General features: G+C 50.2%; 1 protein-coding gene across 2 annotated transcripts in view; it reads left to right on the top strand.

Moving 5' to 3' along the window:
• MIGA2 (mitoguardin 2) overlaps positions 1-17,406 on the top strand; it is a 171,166-nt gene extending 153,760 nt beyond the window's left edge. For both annotated transcript variants that reach the window (XM_075324679.1, XM_075324680.1), the window contains exons 13-16: positions 11,655-11,789; positions 12,796-12,849; positions 13,050-13,166; positions 16,088-17,406. In XM_075324679.1, the coding sequence (XP_075180794.1) occupies positions 11,655-11,789; positions 12,796-12,849; positions 13,050-13,166; positions 16,088-16,297 (516 nt within the window). In that variant the 3' untranslated portion in view covers positions 16,298-17,406. The remainder of the gene's footprint in view (positions 1-11,654; positions 11,790-12,795; positions 12,850-13,049; positions 13,167-16,087) is intronic.
• Positions 17,407-18,247: the final 841 nt, after the last annotated feature.

Here is an 18,247-nt window from a genome sequence, read left to right as displayed (position 1 = left end):
AGCCATTCCTGTTTGCAGTCTGAGCTGGAGAAGGGAGACAAGCTCTGGGACACCCAGTCACAGGATTCTGGCGACCACACACCCGCTTTTGAGCGGGCGGTAAGCAGCACCTGAAGTGCTGACCCCACTAATGCCGAAGTGTTCATTTGTACTTTATGCTTGTATGCTATACATTGCACTGTACGGTCGCTATTCTTGGCTATATACCCTCCTAGATGGCTAGACAACAGCATGTCGTCCGCAAACAGCAAGGGTGCCAAGGCACAGGCTTTCTTTGCTGCTTGTACTGCATGTGAGGCTGTTCTACCGGCAGATTTCACTGACCCCCATTGTGTGCAATGCTCCCCTGTAGCACTTGCTCAGCCGGGGTCTCTGCTAGAGGTGGCCCAAGGAGAACCACCTGTGAACACTGTCCAGGTGACAGGGACGGAGGACTTTGCAGTCCAGACCGGCAACTCAGACCATGGGCACTGTTGATTCAATGCTCCCTGGCCCCCCTCATTTGGAACAAATCCGTGCTCCGGGGGGGTCCCATGCATCCCAGGGTGAAGGCTCTGACACGGACGACAGTCCCAGACAGCCTAAGCGAGCTCGCTGGGAGCGGCCCTCGACTTCATCACACTGGTCAGGGTCCCAGCAGGAGGACTCTCTGTATGATGAGGCAGACGTAGCTGATCAGGATTCTGATCCTGAGACCGCTCTCAATCTGGATACACCTGATGGTGACGCCATAGTGAATGATCTTATAGCGTCCATCAATGGAATGTTAGATATTTCTCCCTCAGCTCCTCCAGTGGAGGAGTCAGCTTCACAGCAGGAGAAATTCCATTTCAGGTATCCCAAGCGTAAATTGAGTACTTTTCTTGACCACTCTGACTTCAGAGAAGCAGTTCAGAAACACCACGCTTATCCAGATAAGCGTTTCTCCAAACGTCTTAAGGATACACGTTATCCCTTTCCCCCTGACGTGGTCAAGAGCTGGACCCGGTGTCCAAAGGTGGATCCTCCAATCTCCAGGCTTGCGACTAGATCCATAGTTGCAGTGGACGATGGGGCTTCACTTAAAGATGCCACTGACAGACAGATGGAGCTCTGGTTGAAATCAATCTATGAAGCTATCGGCGCGTCGTTTGCTCCGGCATTCGCAGCCGTATGGGCACTCCAAGCTATTTCAGCTGGTCTTGCGCAGATTGACACTGTCACACGTACATCTGTTCCGCAAGTAGCGTCCTTAACCTCTCAAATGTCTGCATTTGCGTCTTACGCTATTAATGCTGTCCTGGACTCTACGAGCCGTACGGCAGTGGCGTCCGCCAACTCCGTGGTTTTACGCAGAGCCTTGTGGTTAAGGGAATGGAAGGCAGATTCTGCTTCCAAAAAGTGCTTAACCAGTTTGCCATTTTCTGGTGACAGACTGTTTGGTGAGAGATTGGATGAAATCATTAAACAGTCCAAGGGTAAGGATTCTTCCTTACCCCAGCCCAAACCTAACAAACCCCAACAGAGGAGGGGACAGTCGAGGTTTCGGTCCTTTCGAGGCTCGGGCAGGTCCCAATTCTCCTCGTCCAAAAGGACTCAAAAGGATCGGAGGAGCTCAGATTCTTGGCGGGCTCAGTCACGCCCAAAGAAGGCAGCCGGAGGAACCGCTACCAAGGCGGCTTCCTCATGACTTTCGGCCTCCTATCTCCGCATCCTCGGTCGGTGGCAGGCTCTCCCGCTTTGGCGACATTTGGCTGCCACAGGTCAAAGACCGTTGGGTGAGAGACATTCTGTCTCACGGGTACAGGATAGAGTTCAGTTCTCGTCCTCCGACTCGATTCTTCAGAACTTCTCCACCTCCCGACCGAGCCGGTGCCCTTCTGCAGGCGGGTGCTCTCTAAAGGCAGAAGGAGTGGTGATCCCTGTTCCTCTTCAGGAGCAAGGTCACGGTTTTTACTCCAATTTGTTTGTGGTGCCAAAAAAGGACGGGTCTTTCCGTCCTGTTCTGGACCTAACACTGCTCAACAAGCATGTGAAAACCAGGCGGTTCCGGATGGAATCCCTCCGCTCCGTCATCGCCTCAATGTCTCAAGGAGATTTCCTAGCATCAATAGACATCAAGGATGCTTATCTCCACGTGCCGATTGCTCCAGAGCACCAGCGTTTTTCTACGCTTCGTTATAGGAGACGAACACCTTCAGTTCGTAGCCCTGCCTTTCGGTCTGGCGACAGCCCCACGGGTCTTCACCAAGGTCATGGCAGCAGTAGTAGCAGTCCTGCACTCTCAGGGTCACTCTGTGATCCCTTACTTGGACGATCTACTTGTCAAGGCACCCTCTCAAGAGGCATGCCAACACAGCCTGAACGTTGCGCTGGAGACTCTCCAGAGTTTCGGGTGGATCATCAACTTTTCAAAGTCAAATCTGACCCCGACCCAATCGCTAACATATCTTGGCATGGAGTTTCATACTCTCTCAGCGATAGTGAAACTTCCGCTGGACAAACAGCGTTCACTTCAGATAGGGGTGCAATCTCTCCTTCAAGCCAGTCGCACCCCTTGAGACGCCTCATGCACTTCCTAGGGAAGATGGTAGCAGCAATGGAGGCAGTCCCTTTCGCGCAGTTTCATCTGCGTCCACTACAATGGGACATTCTCCGCCAATGGGACGGGAAGTCGACGTCCCTCGACAGGAACGTCTCCCTTTCTCAGGCGGCCAAGGAATCTCTTCGGTGGTGGCTTCTTCCCACCTCATTGTCAAAAGGAAAGTCCTTCCTACCCCCATCCTGGGCGGTGGTCACGACAGACGCGAGTCTATCAGGGTGGGGAGCAGTTTTTCTCCACCACAGGGCTCAAGGCACGTGGACTCAGCAGGAGTCCACCCTTCAGATCAATGTTCTGGAAATCAGAGCAGTGTATTTTGCCCTACAAGCCTTCCAGCAGTGGCTGGAAGGCAAGCAGATCCGAATTCAGTCGGACAACTCCACAGCGGTGGCATACATCAACCACCAAGGGGGGACACGCAGTCGGCAAGCCTTCCAGGAAGTCCGGCGGATTCTGACGTGGGTGGAAGACACGGCATCCACCATATCCGCAGTTCACATCCCGGGCGTAGAAAACTGGGAAGCAGACTTCCTCAGTCGCCAGGGTATGGACGCAGGGGAATGGTCTCTTCACCCGGACGTGTTTCAGGAGATCTGTCGCCGCTGGGGGATGCCGGACGTCGACCTAATGGCGTCCCGGCACAACAACAAGGTCCCAGCTTTCATGGCACGGTCTCACGATCACAGAGCTCTGGCGGCGGACGCCTTAGTTCAAGATTGGTCGCAGTTCCGGCTCCCTTATGTGTTTCCACCTCTGGCGCTGTTGCCCAGAGTGCTACGCAAGATCAGGTCCGACTGCCGCCGCGCCATCCTCGTCGCTACAGACTGGCCAACGAGGTCGTGGTACCCGGATCTGTGGCATCTCGCGGTAGGCCAACCGTGGGCTCTACCAGACCGACCAGACTTGCTGTCTCAAGGGCCGTTTTTCCATCTGAATTCTGCGGCCCTCAACCTGACGGTGTGGCCATTGAGTCCTGGATCCTAGCATCTGCAGGGTTATCTCAAGAGGTCATTACCACTATGAGACAGGCCAGAAAACCCACATCTGCCAAGATCTACCACAGAACGTGGAAGATATTCTTATCTTGGTGCTCTGCTCAGGAAGTTTCTCCCTGGCCATTTGCATTGCCTACTTTTCTTTCCTTCCTGCAATCCGGGTTGGAAAAAGGTTTGTCGCTCGGCTCCCTTAAAGGACAAGTCTCTGCGCTAGCTGTATTTTTTCAGAAGCGCCTGGCCAGACTCCCACAGGTACGCACGTTCCTGCAAGGGGTTTGTCATATCGTCCCTCCTTACAAGCGGCCGTTAGAGCCCTGGGATCTGAACAGGGTTCTAATTGCTCTCCAGAAGCCGCCTTTTGAGCCTATGAGGGATGTTTCCCTTTCTCGCCTTTCACAGAAAGTGGCCTTTCTAGTAGCGGTCACGTCTCTTCGGAGAGTGTCTGAGCTAGCAGCGCTGTCATGCAAATCTCCCTTCCTGGTGTTTCACCAGGACAAGGTGGTTCTGCGCCCGATTCCGGAGTTTCTCCCTAAGGTGGTATCCCCCTTTCATCTCAATCAGGATATCTCCTTACCTTCTTTGTGTCCTCATCCAGTTCATCAATGTGAAAGAGATTTGCATTTGTTGGATCTGGTGAGAGCACTCAGAATCTACATTTCCCGCACGGCGCCCCTGCGCGCTCGGATGCACTCTTTGTCCTTGTCGCTGGTCAGCGTAAAGGGTTGCAAGCTTCCAAATCCACCCTGGCTCGGTGGATCAAGGAACCAATTCTTGAAGCCTACCGTTCTGCTGGGCTTCCGGTTCCCTCAGGGCTGAAGGCCCATTCTACCAGAGCCGTGGGTGCGTCCTGGGCATTACGGCACCAGGCTACGGCTCAGCAGGTGTGCCAGGCGGCTACCTGGTCGAGTCTGCACATTTTTACCAAGCATTATCAGGTGCATACCTACGCTTCGGCGGACGCCAGCCTAGGTAGACGAGTCCTTCAGGCGGCGATTGCCCCCATGTAGGAAAGGGCCGTTTTACGGCCCTATCACGAGGTATTATTTTACCCACCCAGGGATTGCTTTTGGACATCCCAATTGTCTGGGTCTCCCAATAGAGCGACAAAGAAGAAGGGAATTTTGTTTACTTACCGTAAATTCCTTTTCTTCTAGCTCTAATTGGGAGACCCAGCACCCGCCCCTGTTTTTTTGTGCACACATGTTGTTCATGTTGAATGGTTTCAGTTCTCCGATATTCCTTCGGGTTGAATTTGCTTAAACCAGTTTATTGGCTTTCCTCCTTCTTGCTTTTGCACTAAAACTGAGGAGCCCGTGATCCCACGGGGGGTGTATAGGCAGAAGGGGAGGGGCCTTACACTTTTAAGTGTAATACTTTGTGTGGCCTCCGGAGGCAGTAGCTATACACCCAATTGTCTGGGTCTCCCAATTAGAGCTAGAAGAAAAGGAATTTACGGTAAGTAAACAAAATTCCCTTCTTCTCAACGCTGCCAGGAAACTAGCCAGGTCTTTCACCGGGAAGGAACAACCACGGGAAGGGCAGTCTCCAGTCAAGGAGACCACCTATACCAAACATGGTATCCATCCACAGACAGCCGTTTCGGGGTATTTGCCCCTCATCAGTGTGGAGTAGGAATCTGGCTAGTATAACTATAGTTACTATATTACTGGAAGAGACACACAGACCTCACATCCAGTCTATATTACTGGGAGAGACACACAGAGCTCACATCCAGCCTATATTACTGGGAGAAACACAGACCTCACATCCAGCCTATATTACTGGGAGAGACACACAGAGCTCACATCCAACCTATATTACTGGAAGAGACACACAGACCTCACATCCAGCCTATATTACTGGGAGACACACAGACCTCACATCCAGCCTATATTACTGGGAGACACACAGACCTCACATCCAACCTATATTACTGGGAGAGACACACAGAGCTCACATCCAGCCTATATTACTGGGAGACACACAGAACTCACATCCAGCCTATATTACTGGGAGACACACACAGACCTCATATCCAGCCTATATTTCTGGGAGAGAGACACAGACCTCACATCCAGCCTATATTACTGGGAGACACACAGAACTCACATCCAGCCTATATTTCTGGGAGACACACAGACCTCATATCCAGCCTATATTACTGGGAGAGACACAGAGCTCACATCCAGCCTATATTACTGGGAGAGAGACACAGAGCTCACATCCAGCCTATATTACTGGGAGAGAGACACAGACCTCACATCCAGCATATATTACTGGGAGAGACGCACATAGCTCTCATCCAGCCTATATTACTGGGAGAGACACAGACCTCACATCCAGCCTATATTACTGGGAGACACACAGACCTCACATCCAGCCTATATTACTGGGAGACACACAGAACTCACATCCAGCCTATATTACTGGGAGACACACAGAACTCACATCCAGCCTATATTACTGGGAGACACAGAACTCACATCCAGCCTATATTACTGGAAGACACACAGAACTCACATCCAGCCTATATTACTGGGAGACACAGAGCTCACATCCAGCCTATATTACTGGGAGAGAGACACAGACCTCACATCCAGCCTATATTACTGAGAGAGACGCACAGAGCTCACATCCAGCCTATATTACTGGGAGAGATGCACAGAGCTCACATCCAGCCTATATTACTGGAAGACTCACAGACCTCACATCCAGCCTATATTACTGGGAGAGAGACACAGAGCTCACATCCAGCCTATATTACTGGGAGACACACAGACCTCACATCCAGCCTATATTACTGGGAGAGACACAGAGCTCACATCCAGCCTATATTACTGGGAGACACACAGACCTCACATCCAGCCTATATTACTGGGAGACACACAGACCTCACATCCAGCCTATATTACTGGAAGAGACACACAGAGCTCATATTGAGCCTATATTACTGGGAGACACACACAGAGCTCACATCCAGCTTATATTACTGGGAGACACACAGACCTCACATCCAGCCTATATTACTGGGAGACACACAGACCTCACATCCAGCCTATATTACTGGGAGACACACAGAGCTCACATCCAGCCTATATTACTGGGAGACACAGAGATCACATCCAGTTTATATTACTGGGAGAGAGACACAGAGCTCACATCCAGACTATATTACTGGGAGAGATACAGAACTCACATCCAGCCTATATTACTGGAAAGACACACAGACCTTATATCCAGCCTATATTACTGGGAGACACACAGAGCTCACATCCAGCCTATATTACTGGGAGACACACAGAACTCACATCCAGCCTATATTACTGGGATACACACATAACTCACATCCAGCTTATATTTCTGGGAGACACACACAGACCTCATATCCAGCCTATATTACTGGGAGAGACACAGAGATCACATCCAGCCTATATTACTGGGAGAGAGACACAGAGCTCACGTCCAGCCTATATTACTGGAAGACTCACAGACCTCACGTCCAGCCTATATTACTGGGAGACACACACAGAGCTCACATCCAGCTTATATTACTGGGAGACACACAGACCTCACATCCAGCATATATTACTGGGAGACACACAGACCTCACATCCAGCCTATATTACTGGGAGACACACAGACCTTATATCAAGCCTATATTACTGGGAGACACACAGACCTCACATCCAGCCTATATTACTGGAAGACACAGGGGAGGATAATTTGTGCTCAGCTGCAATAATCCTGGTGCTCGGGAGAAAAAAATAGTCAATCAAGGAGGTAGTCCCGGCACACAGTGTATGAAAAAAATTAGGACAAGTCCAGGTATAATATGCTTGAACAAGGTTTCTTTATTTTTCACCAAAATAATGTACTGCCCGCCCAACGTTGCGGCTCTCACAGGAGCCTTCACCAGGGGCCAAGAGTACTAAGACAAACATGGTATGAGAAAGAAAAACAAACAGAAAAAAATGTTTACAATTTGCATCATGAGATTGCATCAGGAGAAAACATGAAAAAAACCTGATTGGGAATGTGAAGGTAATGGGAGACAATTGTCGTGGTGTAGGGGGTGGAACAAGAGGATATAACCGCTAGGAATAAAAAGGAGGAAGATCTGAAGATCTAGAAAGAGAAAGAAATTGAAAGAGTTAGAAAACAGGGACAAAAAGGAAATATTCTATATTACTGGGAGACACACAGACCTCACATCCAGCCTATATTACTGGGAGAGACACACAGTCCTCACATCCAGCCTATATTACTGGGAGACACACAGACCTCACATCCAGCCTATATTACTGGGAGACACACAGACCTCACATCCAGCCTATATTACTGAGAGACACACAGACCTCACATCCAGCCTATATTACTGGGAGACACACAGAGCTCACAACCAGCCTATATTACTGGGAGAAACACACAGACCTCACATCCAGCCTATATTACTGGGAGAGACACACAGACCTCACATCCAGCCTATATTACTGGGAGACTCACAGACCTCACATCCAGCCTATATTACTTGGGGAGACACAGACCTCACATCCAGCCTATATTACTGGGGGAGAGACACAGAGCTCACATCCAGCCTATATTACTGGGAGAGACGCACAGACCTCACATCCAGCCTATATTACTGGGAGAGACACAGACCTCACATCCAGCCTATATTACTGGAAGAGACACACAGAGCTCACATCCAGCCTATATTACTGGGAGAGACACACAGACCTCACATCCAGCATATTTTACTGGGAGAGACACACAGACCTCACATCCAGCATATATTACTGGGAGAGACACAGCCCTCACATCCAGCCTATATTACTGGGAGACTCACAGACCTCACATCCAGCCTATATTACTTGGGGAGACACACAGACCTCACATCCAGCCTGTATTACTGGGAGACTCACAGACCTCACATCCAGCCTATATTACTGGGAGACACACAGACCTCACATCCAGCCTATATTACTGGGAGAGACACACAGACCTCACATCCAGCCTGTATTACTGGGAGAGACACACAGACAACACAATACTGTAGTAATTTCTATTTGGCTATACAGCTTTTCGTTCTGTCGTTGTGTTTTCCGGCTGTTATTATGTAGAGATCAGGGAGCGTTATCTGGGGAGAAGACGGCAATGAAAAAACACATCTGATTACCGTATATGCCGGCGTATAAGACGACTGGGCGTATAAGACGACCCCCAACTTCTGCCCTAAAAATATAGAATTTGGGATATACTCACTGTATAAGACTACCCCGCTCCCAAATGAAAAAAAGTCTGCTTTGATTGCAACATGTTAATTTTAATTCCGCGAGAGCCGTACAATATGTTTTTAAAGGGCCATTGACAGATCAATCGCTCCAATGTTCACTTAGTACAGCAAGGAATGCTCCTCCCTGCTGTATAAAGCCACAACTGGACTGAAACAATGGTACTACACTCTGCTACAAACAGACACACACAACTCTGCTACAAACAGACAAACACACACAACTCTGCTACAAACAGACAAACACACACAACTCTGCTACATGCAGACAAACACACACAACTCTGCTACATGCAGACAAACACACACAACTCTGCTACATACAGACAAACACATACAACTCTGCTACATACAGACAAACACACACAACTCTGCTACATACAGACAAACACATACAACTCTGCTACAAACAGACAAACACACACAACTCTGCTACATGCAGACAAACACACACAACTCTGCTACATACAGACAAACACACACAACTCTGCTACAAACAGACAAACACACACAACTCTGCTACAAACAAACACACACAACTCTGCTACATGCAGACAAACACACACAACTCTGCTACATACAGACAAACACATACAACTCTGCTACATACAGACAAACACATACAACTCTGCTACATACAGACAAACACGTACAACTCTGCTACATACAAACACATACAACTCTGCTACATACAGACAAACACATACAACTCTGCTACATACAGACAAACACATACAACTCTGCTACATACAGACAAACACATACAACTCTGCTACATACAGACAAACACATACAACTCTGCTACATACAGACAAACACATACAACTCTGCTACATACAGACAAACACATACAACTCTGCTACATACAGACAAACACGTACAACTCTGCTACATACAGACAAACACGTACAACTCTGCTACATACAGACAAACACGTACAACTCTGCTACATACAGACAAACACGTACAACTCTGCTACATACAGACAAACACATACAACTCTGCTACATACAGACAAACACATACAACTCTGCTACATACAGACAAACACGTACAACTCTGCTACATACAGACAAACACGTACAACTCTGCTACATACAGACAAACACGTACAACTCTGCTACATACAGACAAACACATACAACTCTGCTACATACAAACACATACAACTCTGCTACATACAGACAAACACATACAACTCTGCTACATACAGACAAACACATACATCTCTGCTACATACAGACAAACACATACAACTCTGCTACATACAGACAAACACGTACAACTCTGCTACATACAGACAAACACGTACAACTCTGCTACATACAGACAAATACACACAACTCTTCTGCTCTGTGGGGCCTGCACCCGCGGCTCGGCGGGGGGGGGGGGATTGGCAGGGCATACATCTGGGGGGTTAGAAGCAGCTCACCGGGGCCCATAATGGGCACAAGTCCCCCTGTGTTAGATATCTCCCCCATAGTGCTGCCCATGGCCCCTATATAGATCGCACAAGTCCCCCTGTGTCAGATATGGCCCCCATAGTGCTGCCCATGGCCCCTATATAGATCGCACAAGTCCCCCTGTGTCAGATATCGCCCCCATAGTGCTGCCCATGGCCCCTATAGATCGCACAAGTCCCCCTGTGTCAGATATGGCCCCCATAGTGCTGCCCATGGCCCCTATAGATCGCACAAGTCCCCCTGTGTTAGATATCGCCCCCATAGTGCTGCCCATGGCCCCTATATAGATCGCACAAGTCCCCCTGTGTCAGATATCGCCCCCATAGTGCTGCCCATGGCCCCTATAGATCGCACAAGTCCCCCTGTGTCAGATATCGCCCCCATAGTGCTGCCCATGGCCCCTATAGATCGCACAAGTCCCCCTGTTAGATATGGCCCCCATAGTGCTGCCCATGGCCCCTATAGATCGCACAAGTCCCCCTGTGTCAGATATCGCCCCCATAGTGCTGCCCATGGCCCCTATATAGATCGCACAAGTCCCCCTGTGTCAGATATCGCCCCCATAGTGCTGCCCATGGCCCCTATAGATCGCACAAGTCCCCCTGTGTCAGATATGGCCCCTAGGCTGCTGCCCAAAGTAAAATAAAACCCTCTTTCCTTACCTCCTCCAGCGCTGAGCTCCCTCCTGTCTGCTCCGTGCTTCTGTTCTTCCACTTCCTGGTTCTCAGTGCGGTCATGTGATCGGCACAGCAGGCTGAGCTCTCTGCCTGATCACAGTGGAAGCAGGGACACCGGGGAGAAACGCTGCAGGGGTAAGTAAAGCTTTTTTATTTTAGAATGAGCAGCAGCCTGGGGGCCAAATCTAACACGGGGGGGACATGTGCGATCACACTGGGACGCAGGCTCATATAATATGCACCGCTCCCCCAGCCCCTCACTGCGTGTGATTTCAGCACCATTGGAGATGGACAGCGGCTGTGCATATTATATGAGCGGGTGCAGGAGATCAAAGGATGCAGGCCGCAGCGTTCACCTGCGCTCCAGAGCTGCTGCCCCCACCTCCCCTGGACGCTGCAGTGTACATACACACCCCCACCCCCCCACCCCCCCCCCCCCGTATATCCGGCGTATAAGACGACCCCCCACTGTAGCCATTATTTTAAGGGGGTAAAAAGTCGTCTTATACGCCAGTATATACGGTACAAGAAGACGTGTCCCAAAGGAGCTTCTTGTGGATTAGTACAAACAGCAATGATAGGTTTGGGGATGGGGACAAGTCTTGGGCCTTCTCTCTGGATAATACTTTGCTATCTTCTCCCTTCCAGGTCGTCTGCATGAATTTCTTTGACATTGCGCTGGATTTTATCCTAATGGATGCCTTTGAGGACCTAGAAAACCCTCCATCCTCGGTGATTGCTGTTCTGCGTAACCGCTGGTTGTCAGACAGCTTCAAGGAAACCGTAAGAAAAGAGAAATCACCTTAATTGTTGTGTATTGTGCAGGGAAATAAGACGTCTCCAATGGATCTGTCTTGTCATGTATCGAGAAAAGCGTTAAAGAGCAATGAGTATATGTGGGATAATACACTACATAGAGAAAAGTATTCAGCCCCAACGTCTTAATCGCTAAATTGAAGTTTTCCATTCAGTCCCATTGCGCCTAGTGTATAATACTCGGCCCTTTAGTTCTAGTGAAGAGACATCTTAATGGTTCGGCACAAGATGTTGTGGACAATTGCAGCTTCCATCTTTGTGCGAACAGTTTGAGGAGCCCTGGAGGTGATGATCCAGCCCCCGCAGAGCCCCGGAAGTGATGATCCAGCCCCCGCAGAGCCCCGGAAGTGATGATCCAGCCCCCGCAGAGCCCCGGAAGTGATGATCCGGCTCCCGCAGAGCCCCGGAAGTGCTGATCCGGCTGCCTCAGAGCCCCGGAGGTGATGGTGTGGCCGCCGCAGAGCCCCCCGGAGGTGATGGTGTGGCCGCCACAGCCTTGGAGGTGATGGTGTGGCCCCCGCAGAGCCTGGGAAGGTGATGATGCGGCCGACGTAGAGCCCCAGAGGTCATGGTGCGGAGCATTGACCTCACATCATCCAATCTGTCTGGGATAAGGAGACAGACGGATCCGCACAAGCCTCATACACAGAAGACCTGGGGTCAGTCCTCCAAAATGTTTGGAACAACCTCCTGCCAAGATCTTTCATAAACTGTGTACAAGAAGAATTGATAAAGGCAAAGGGCGGTCCCCAGATATCGATGGGATCATATTTCTGTTTTGTTCATTCACTTTCCATTCTGTTAAGTGATAAATATAAAGTAATAACACTTCTCTTTGTAAAATCATTCTTGCTTCTCCGCATTATTTTGTCAGCTGCCTAATACTTTCGCACAGCACCGTACATTATCACATACTGTATATAAGTGATAGATGGCCGGAAGCTGATATGTTCTCATTATTTCCTCCCCCCAGGCCTTAGCGACAGCTTGCTGGTCGGTTTTGAAAGCAAAAAGGAGGCTTCTCATGGTGAGGAATCTGCAGGGGCTTCATTAAATAATGCAAATTTCGATATATATTTACACAGCTGGGGGGGAGGAGGGGGGAGTGAAGCCCCTCTGTCACCATCTGATCCTGGTTTCTCCAATCCCACATTGTACGGCCATATCAGGCTTTGTAATATGATATCACACTATCGTTTATAGCTAATGACTATTTTCTTTTATCAGGTGCCAGACGGCTTCATATCACATTTCTACTCCGTATCGGAGCACGTCAGCCCTATACTGGCATATGGATTTCTGGGTCCAAAGGAAAATTTAACAGAAATTTGTAATTTCTTTAAGGTAAAATATTTATTTATGTTTTTTGGGGGCTAACAGAAGGTACTTTTATGTATATTTGGGCGAGCTGTCTCCTGAGCACAGGGTGTTCGGCGTCCAGGACCTTCAGTGATCAGCTATAATCTATAGAGAAAGGTAGGCGTGGATGAGGAGTATGGAGGTGCTGCGGCGCTGTGAGCCAGGAGCGGAGGAGGAGTAGGGATGTGCTGCACCGCTGTGAGGCAGGAGCGGAGGAGGAGTAGGGATGTGCTGCGGCTCTGTGATGCAGAAGTGGAGGAGGAGTAGGGATGTGCTGCGGCGCTGTGAGGCAGGAGCGGAGGAGGAGTAGGGATCTGCTGCAGCGCTGTGAGGCAGGAGCGGAGGAGGAGTAGGGATGTGCTGCAGCGCTGTGAGGCAGGAGCGGAGGAGGAGTAGGGATGTGCTAAGGCTCTGTGATGCAGAAGTGGAGTAGGAGTAGGGATGTGCTGCGGCGCTGTGAGGCAGGAGCGGAGGAGGAGTAGGGATCTGCTGCAGCGCTGTGAGGCAGGAGCGGAGGAGGAGTAGGGATGTGCTGCAGCGCTGTGAGGCAGGAGCGGAGGAGGAGTAGGGATGTGCTAAGGCTCTGTGATGCAGAAGTGGAGTAGGAGTAGGGATGTGCTGCGGCTCTGTGATGCAGGAGCGGAGAAGGAGTAGGGATGTGAGCCAGGAGCGCAGGAGGAGTAGGGATGTGCTGCAGTGCTGTTAGGCAGGAGCGGAGGAGGAGTAGGGATGTACTGCAGCACTATGAGGCAGGAGCGGAGGAAGAGTAAGGATGTGCTGCGGCTCTGTGATGCAGGAGTGGAGGAGGAGTAGGGATGTGCTGCGGCTCTGTGATGCAGGAGCGGAGGAGGAGTAGAGAGGTGCTGCGCCGCTGTGAGGCAGGAGCGGAGGAGGAGTAGGGAGGTGCTGTGAGGCAGAAGCGGAGAAGGAGTAGGGATGTGCTGTAGTGCTGTGAGGCAGGAGCGGAGGAGGAGTAGAGATGTGCTGCTGCACTATGAGGCAGGAGCGGAGGAGGAGTAGGAATGTGCTGCGGCTCTGTGATACAGGAGCGGAGGAGGAGTAGGGATGTGCTGCGGCTCTGTGATGCAGGAGCAGAGGAGGAGTAGGGAGGTGCTGTGGCGCTGGGAGGCATGAGCGGAGGAGGAGTAGGGAGGTGCTGGGAGGCAAGAGCGGAGGAGGAGTAGGGAGGTGCTGTGAGGCAGGAGCAGAGGAGGAGTAGGGAGGTGCTGTGAGGCAGGAGCGGAGGAGGAGCAGGAATGTGCTGCAAGGCAGGAGCGGAGGAGAAGTAGGGATGTGCTGCGGCACTGTGAGGCAGGAGCGGAGGAGGAGTAGGGAGGTGCTGCGGCGCTGTGAGGCATGAGCGAATGAGGGATAGGGACGTGCTGCGAGGCAGGAGCGGAGAAGGAGTAGGAGGGATGTGCTGCGAGGCAGGAGCGGAGGAGGAGTAGGGATGTGCTGCGGCGCTGTGAGGCAGGAGCGGAGGAGGAGTAGGGAGGTGCTGTGGCGCTGTGAGGCAGGAGCAGAGAAGGAGTAGGGAGGTGCTGTGGCGCTGTGAGGCTGGAGCAGAGACGGAGTAGGGAGGTGCTGTAACGCTGTGAGGCAGGAGCAGAGGAGGAGTAGGGAGGTGCTGAGGCGCTGTGAGGCAGGAGGAGTAGGGTGGTGCTGTGGCGCTGTGAGGCAGGAGTAGAGAGAGTAGGGAGGTGCTGTAACGCTGTGAGGCAGGAGCGGAGGAGAAGTAAGGATGTGCTGTGAGGCAGGAGCGGAGAAGGAGTGATGTGCTGTGGGGCTGTGAGGCAGGAGCGGAGGAGGAGTAGAGATGTGCTGCGGCTCTGTGAAGCAGGAGCGGAGGAGGAGTAGGGAGGTGCTGGGGCGCTGCGAGGCAGGAGCAGAGGAGGAGTAGGGATGTGCTGCGGCACTGTGAAGCAGGAGCGGAGGAGGAGTAGGGATGTGCTGTGCAGCAGGAGCGGAGGAGGAGTAGGGATGTTCTGCGGCACTGTGAGGCAGGAGCGAATGAGGGATAGGGAGGTGCTGCGAGGCAGGAGTGGAGGAGGAGTAGGGATGTGCTGCGGCACTGTGAAGCAGGAGTGGAGGAGGAGTAGGGAGGTGCTGCGAGGCAGGAGCGGAGGAGGAGTAGGGATGTGCTGCGGCACTGTGAGGCAGGAGTGGAGGAAGAGTAAGGAGGTGCAGACGGGTGGTGCTGCTTCGCTGTTAAGCAGGAGCCATCCAGAAAACGTCAGCAGTGCGGGCTTTAAAGAAATGGCGCCTGGAGTCAGCATATGCGCATATTGAGCCCTCGGTTCAATGACAGCCTAGAACTTCTCTGCGGACATACTGCCTCTGGCGGACTTAAGGAAACTGTGTTCGTAAGTGGTGTGTGCGCAGATGGGCTGTCATTAAGCCAAAAGCTCAATCTGCGCACACACCGACTCGGGGCGCCATTTTTTTGAAGCCCACACCGCCAACAGTTTTTGGATGGCTCCGCCCTCACAGTGAGCATCTGGGACACCCACCGCACCACCCACAGCATCGCCCTACACCACCACCGCCCCTGCCTCCTGTGAGCCCGCTCCACCACCGCTGCCGCACCCCCCAGTAAGCTACAACCGGATTATAAGGTGGACCCATTTTCAACCCCAATTTTCTTTTTGCCTTTTTTTTTCTTTCTTTAAATTTGGGGTGCGTCTTATAATCCGATGTGTATTATAAAACGAAAAATACGGTATATACATTTATATTTTATATTTTTTTAATTTTATATTTTTAATTAAAAACTGTTTGCTTTTGGTTTTTGTTTTTTCTTATTCCTTCTAGGGGACTTAAACATTTGATTGTTTTGTATTCTGTATTTAAGTATTGCAGTATATATCTCGGTCATTTAACCCCTCTCTTCTCATGTTTTCCCCCAGCACCAGATCGTGCAGTATTTAAAGGACATGTTCGACTTGGATAACGTGAGATACACTACAGTCCAGTCTCTGGCGGAAGACATCCTGCACCTTTCCCACCGGCGGAGCGACATCCTCCTGGGATATCTGGGAATAGACTCTACGCGGGAAATAAACGGCGACGTCCATGTTGGGAACGGATCAGGAAAAGAAGAAGAGCTTCACCTCTGATACACCCCGGTTTTATCATCCTTATTACCGCTGCCAGATCCAGATCCCTCCCCTGCGATCCTACTGACCCGCCCTAAAGACCTGAGGTCATATAGATTGGATTTAGTAGGATCAGGGGGCAGTTGATTCTGTTTTATGGCGGCCTGGTCCGGCTGCTGTTCATGGTCGCCATCCTAAGGCTCTTACCTCTTGGACACCAGGATTTTTTTCCCAAGTCAAAAATCCCGAGGACACAGCGTGATCCTATAGTGACAGTCCTATTATTCCTGTCCAATCTGACAACCTCTGCAGATTTTTTTTGCCTGACTCATACGGAGATTAAGAGATTTTAATTCATCGGTTTTTAAAGGAAAACAACTAATGGACAAAAATCTGAACTTTTTTATTTTTTTTTTTATTTTTCGTAGTTGCCTTTTTTTCGCACATCTACCTTAACTGAGAATGGGAAAATATTTAATAAGAAAAATAAAAACTCGTTCCCGTAGCAAATTATATCCCCAAAATGAGATCTTTTTAAAGGGGGGTGGGGAAGTGTTTGTAAAGGCCATCATCTTTGCAATTTACCTCTTAGGAATCCATGAATGGTGGGATTGTTATTGCTATTGTTTACTGCTCATGGCGTAGGCTATGACCACTTCTGCAGTCCAGCAGCGGTGGTCGGTCTCCTAGGCAAAGAGCGCCGGTCCTAACTGTCAAACCCGTCTGCTGAACCTCCTCTGTGCTGCTGGGAGTGTCGGACTACAGTGAACATTTTTATTTTTTGCCAATCTGGCACCAGGGACTGATCTTTTAGGGTTCAATCCTGACATGTACTACTCTTCCCCCATCATCATGTCTCTCCGGATATCATGGTTTCTGTTGATCGGTTCTCATCTGTGATTGCCAATTTTCATGTGACTTTTTTTTTTTTTCTTCGTTGCACTAATTTCCCGCCTTCTGTATTATCGCACATTTTACTGACACATCAATTAATGTTATTTTTTTTGTATCTGTGTTCAGATCTACTGAGAATTGTAGTACAGTGTTATTTGTAGTCCGAGGAACCGGACTTTATGCTCTAACTAAATACTTGCACAAAAGATGTAATTAAAAGATAAAGTGGAAGAAGAAAAAAAGAGTTTATCATGTTTGGAGCGAGCAGGTCTAAAACTGGTGTAAAGGGGGGAAAATGGGTTTTCCCTTTAAGAACATTGGGGGACACAGAACTATGGTCATACGTCCGGCTGCTATGAGACCCCACACTGCAAATGAAAAGTGTTGGGGCCTCCCCTCACACACCTGCTAGTGTCTGTAGGAGGCAGACACAACCTGTATCAAGCCTATTATTGATTTTATATATATATATATATATATATATATATATATATATATATATATATATATATATATATATATATATATTTCTTTGTCGCTCCTAATTGGGAGACCCAGACAATTGGGTGTATAGCTACTGCCTCCGGAGGCCACACAAAGCATTACACTTAAAAGTGTAAGGCCCCTCCCCTTCTGCCTATACACCCCCCGTGGGATCACGGGTTCCTCAGTTTTCAAGCTTTGTGCGAAGGAGGTCAGACATCCACGCATAGCTCCACTGTTTTAGTCAGCAGCAGCTGCTGACTATGTCGGTTGGAAGAAAAGAGAGCCCATACTTGGGCCCCCAGCATGCTCCCTTCTCACCCCACTTTGTGTCGGCGGTGTTTGTTAAGGTTGAGGTACCCATTGCGGGTACAAAGGCTGGAGCCCACATGCTGCATCCTTCCCCATCCCCCTTTGGGCTTTGGGTGAAGTGGGATTTACCGGTCTCCAGGCACAGAGACCGTGCTCCGTCCACAGCCCCTGGGGAATCTGCTGGATATGGAGCGGAGTTTCGTCAGGGACAGGGCCCTGCTACGCCAAGGTACTCTGTGTCCCCGTACAGACCGCGCACACACTGCAGCATTGCTGGGTGTG

Source organism: Anomaloglossus baeobatrachus, chromosome 9 (assembly GCF_048569485.1).
Source record: "Anomaloglossus baeobatrachus isolate aAnoBae1 chromosome 9, aAnoBae1.hap1, whole genome shotgun sequence".
NCBI classification, from domain to species: Eukaryota; Metazoa; Chordata; class Amphibia; order Anura; family Aromobatidae; genus Anomaloglossus; species Anomaloglossus baeobatrachus.
The sequence above is the reverse complement of the archived record's forward strand: the minus strand, read 5'-3'. Positions and strand labels throughout refer to the sequence as shown.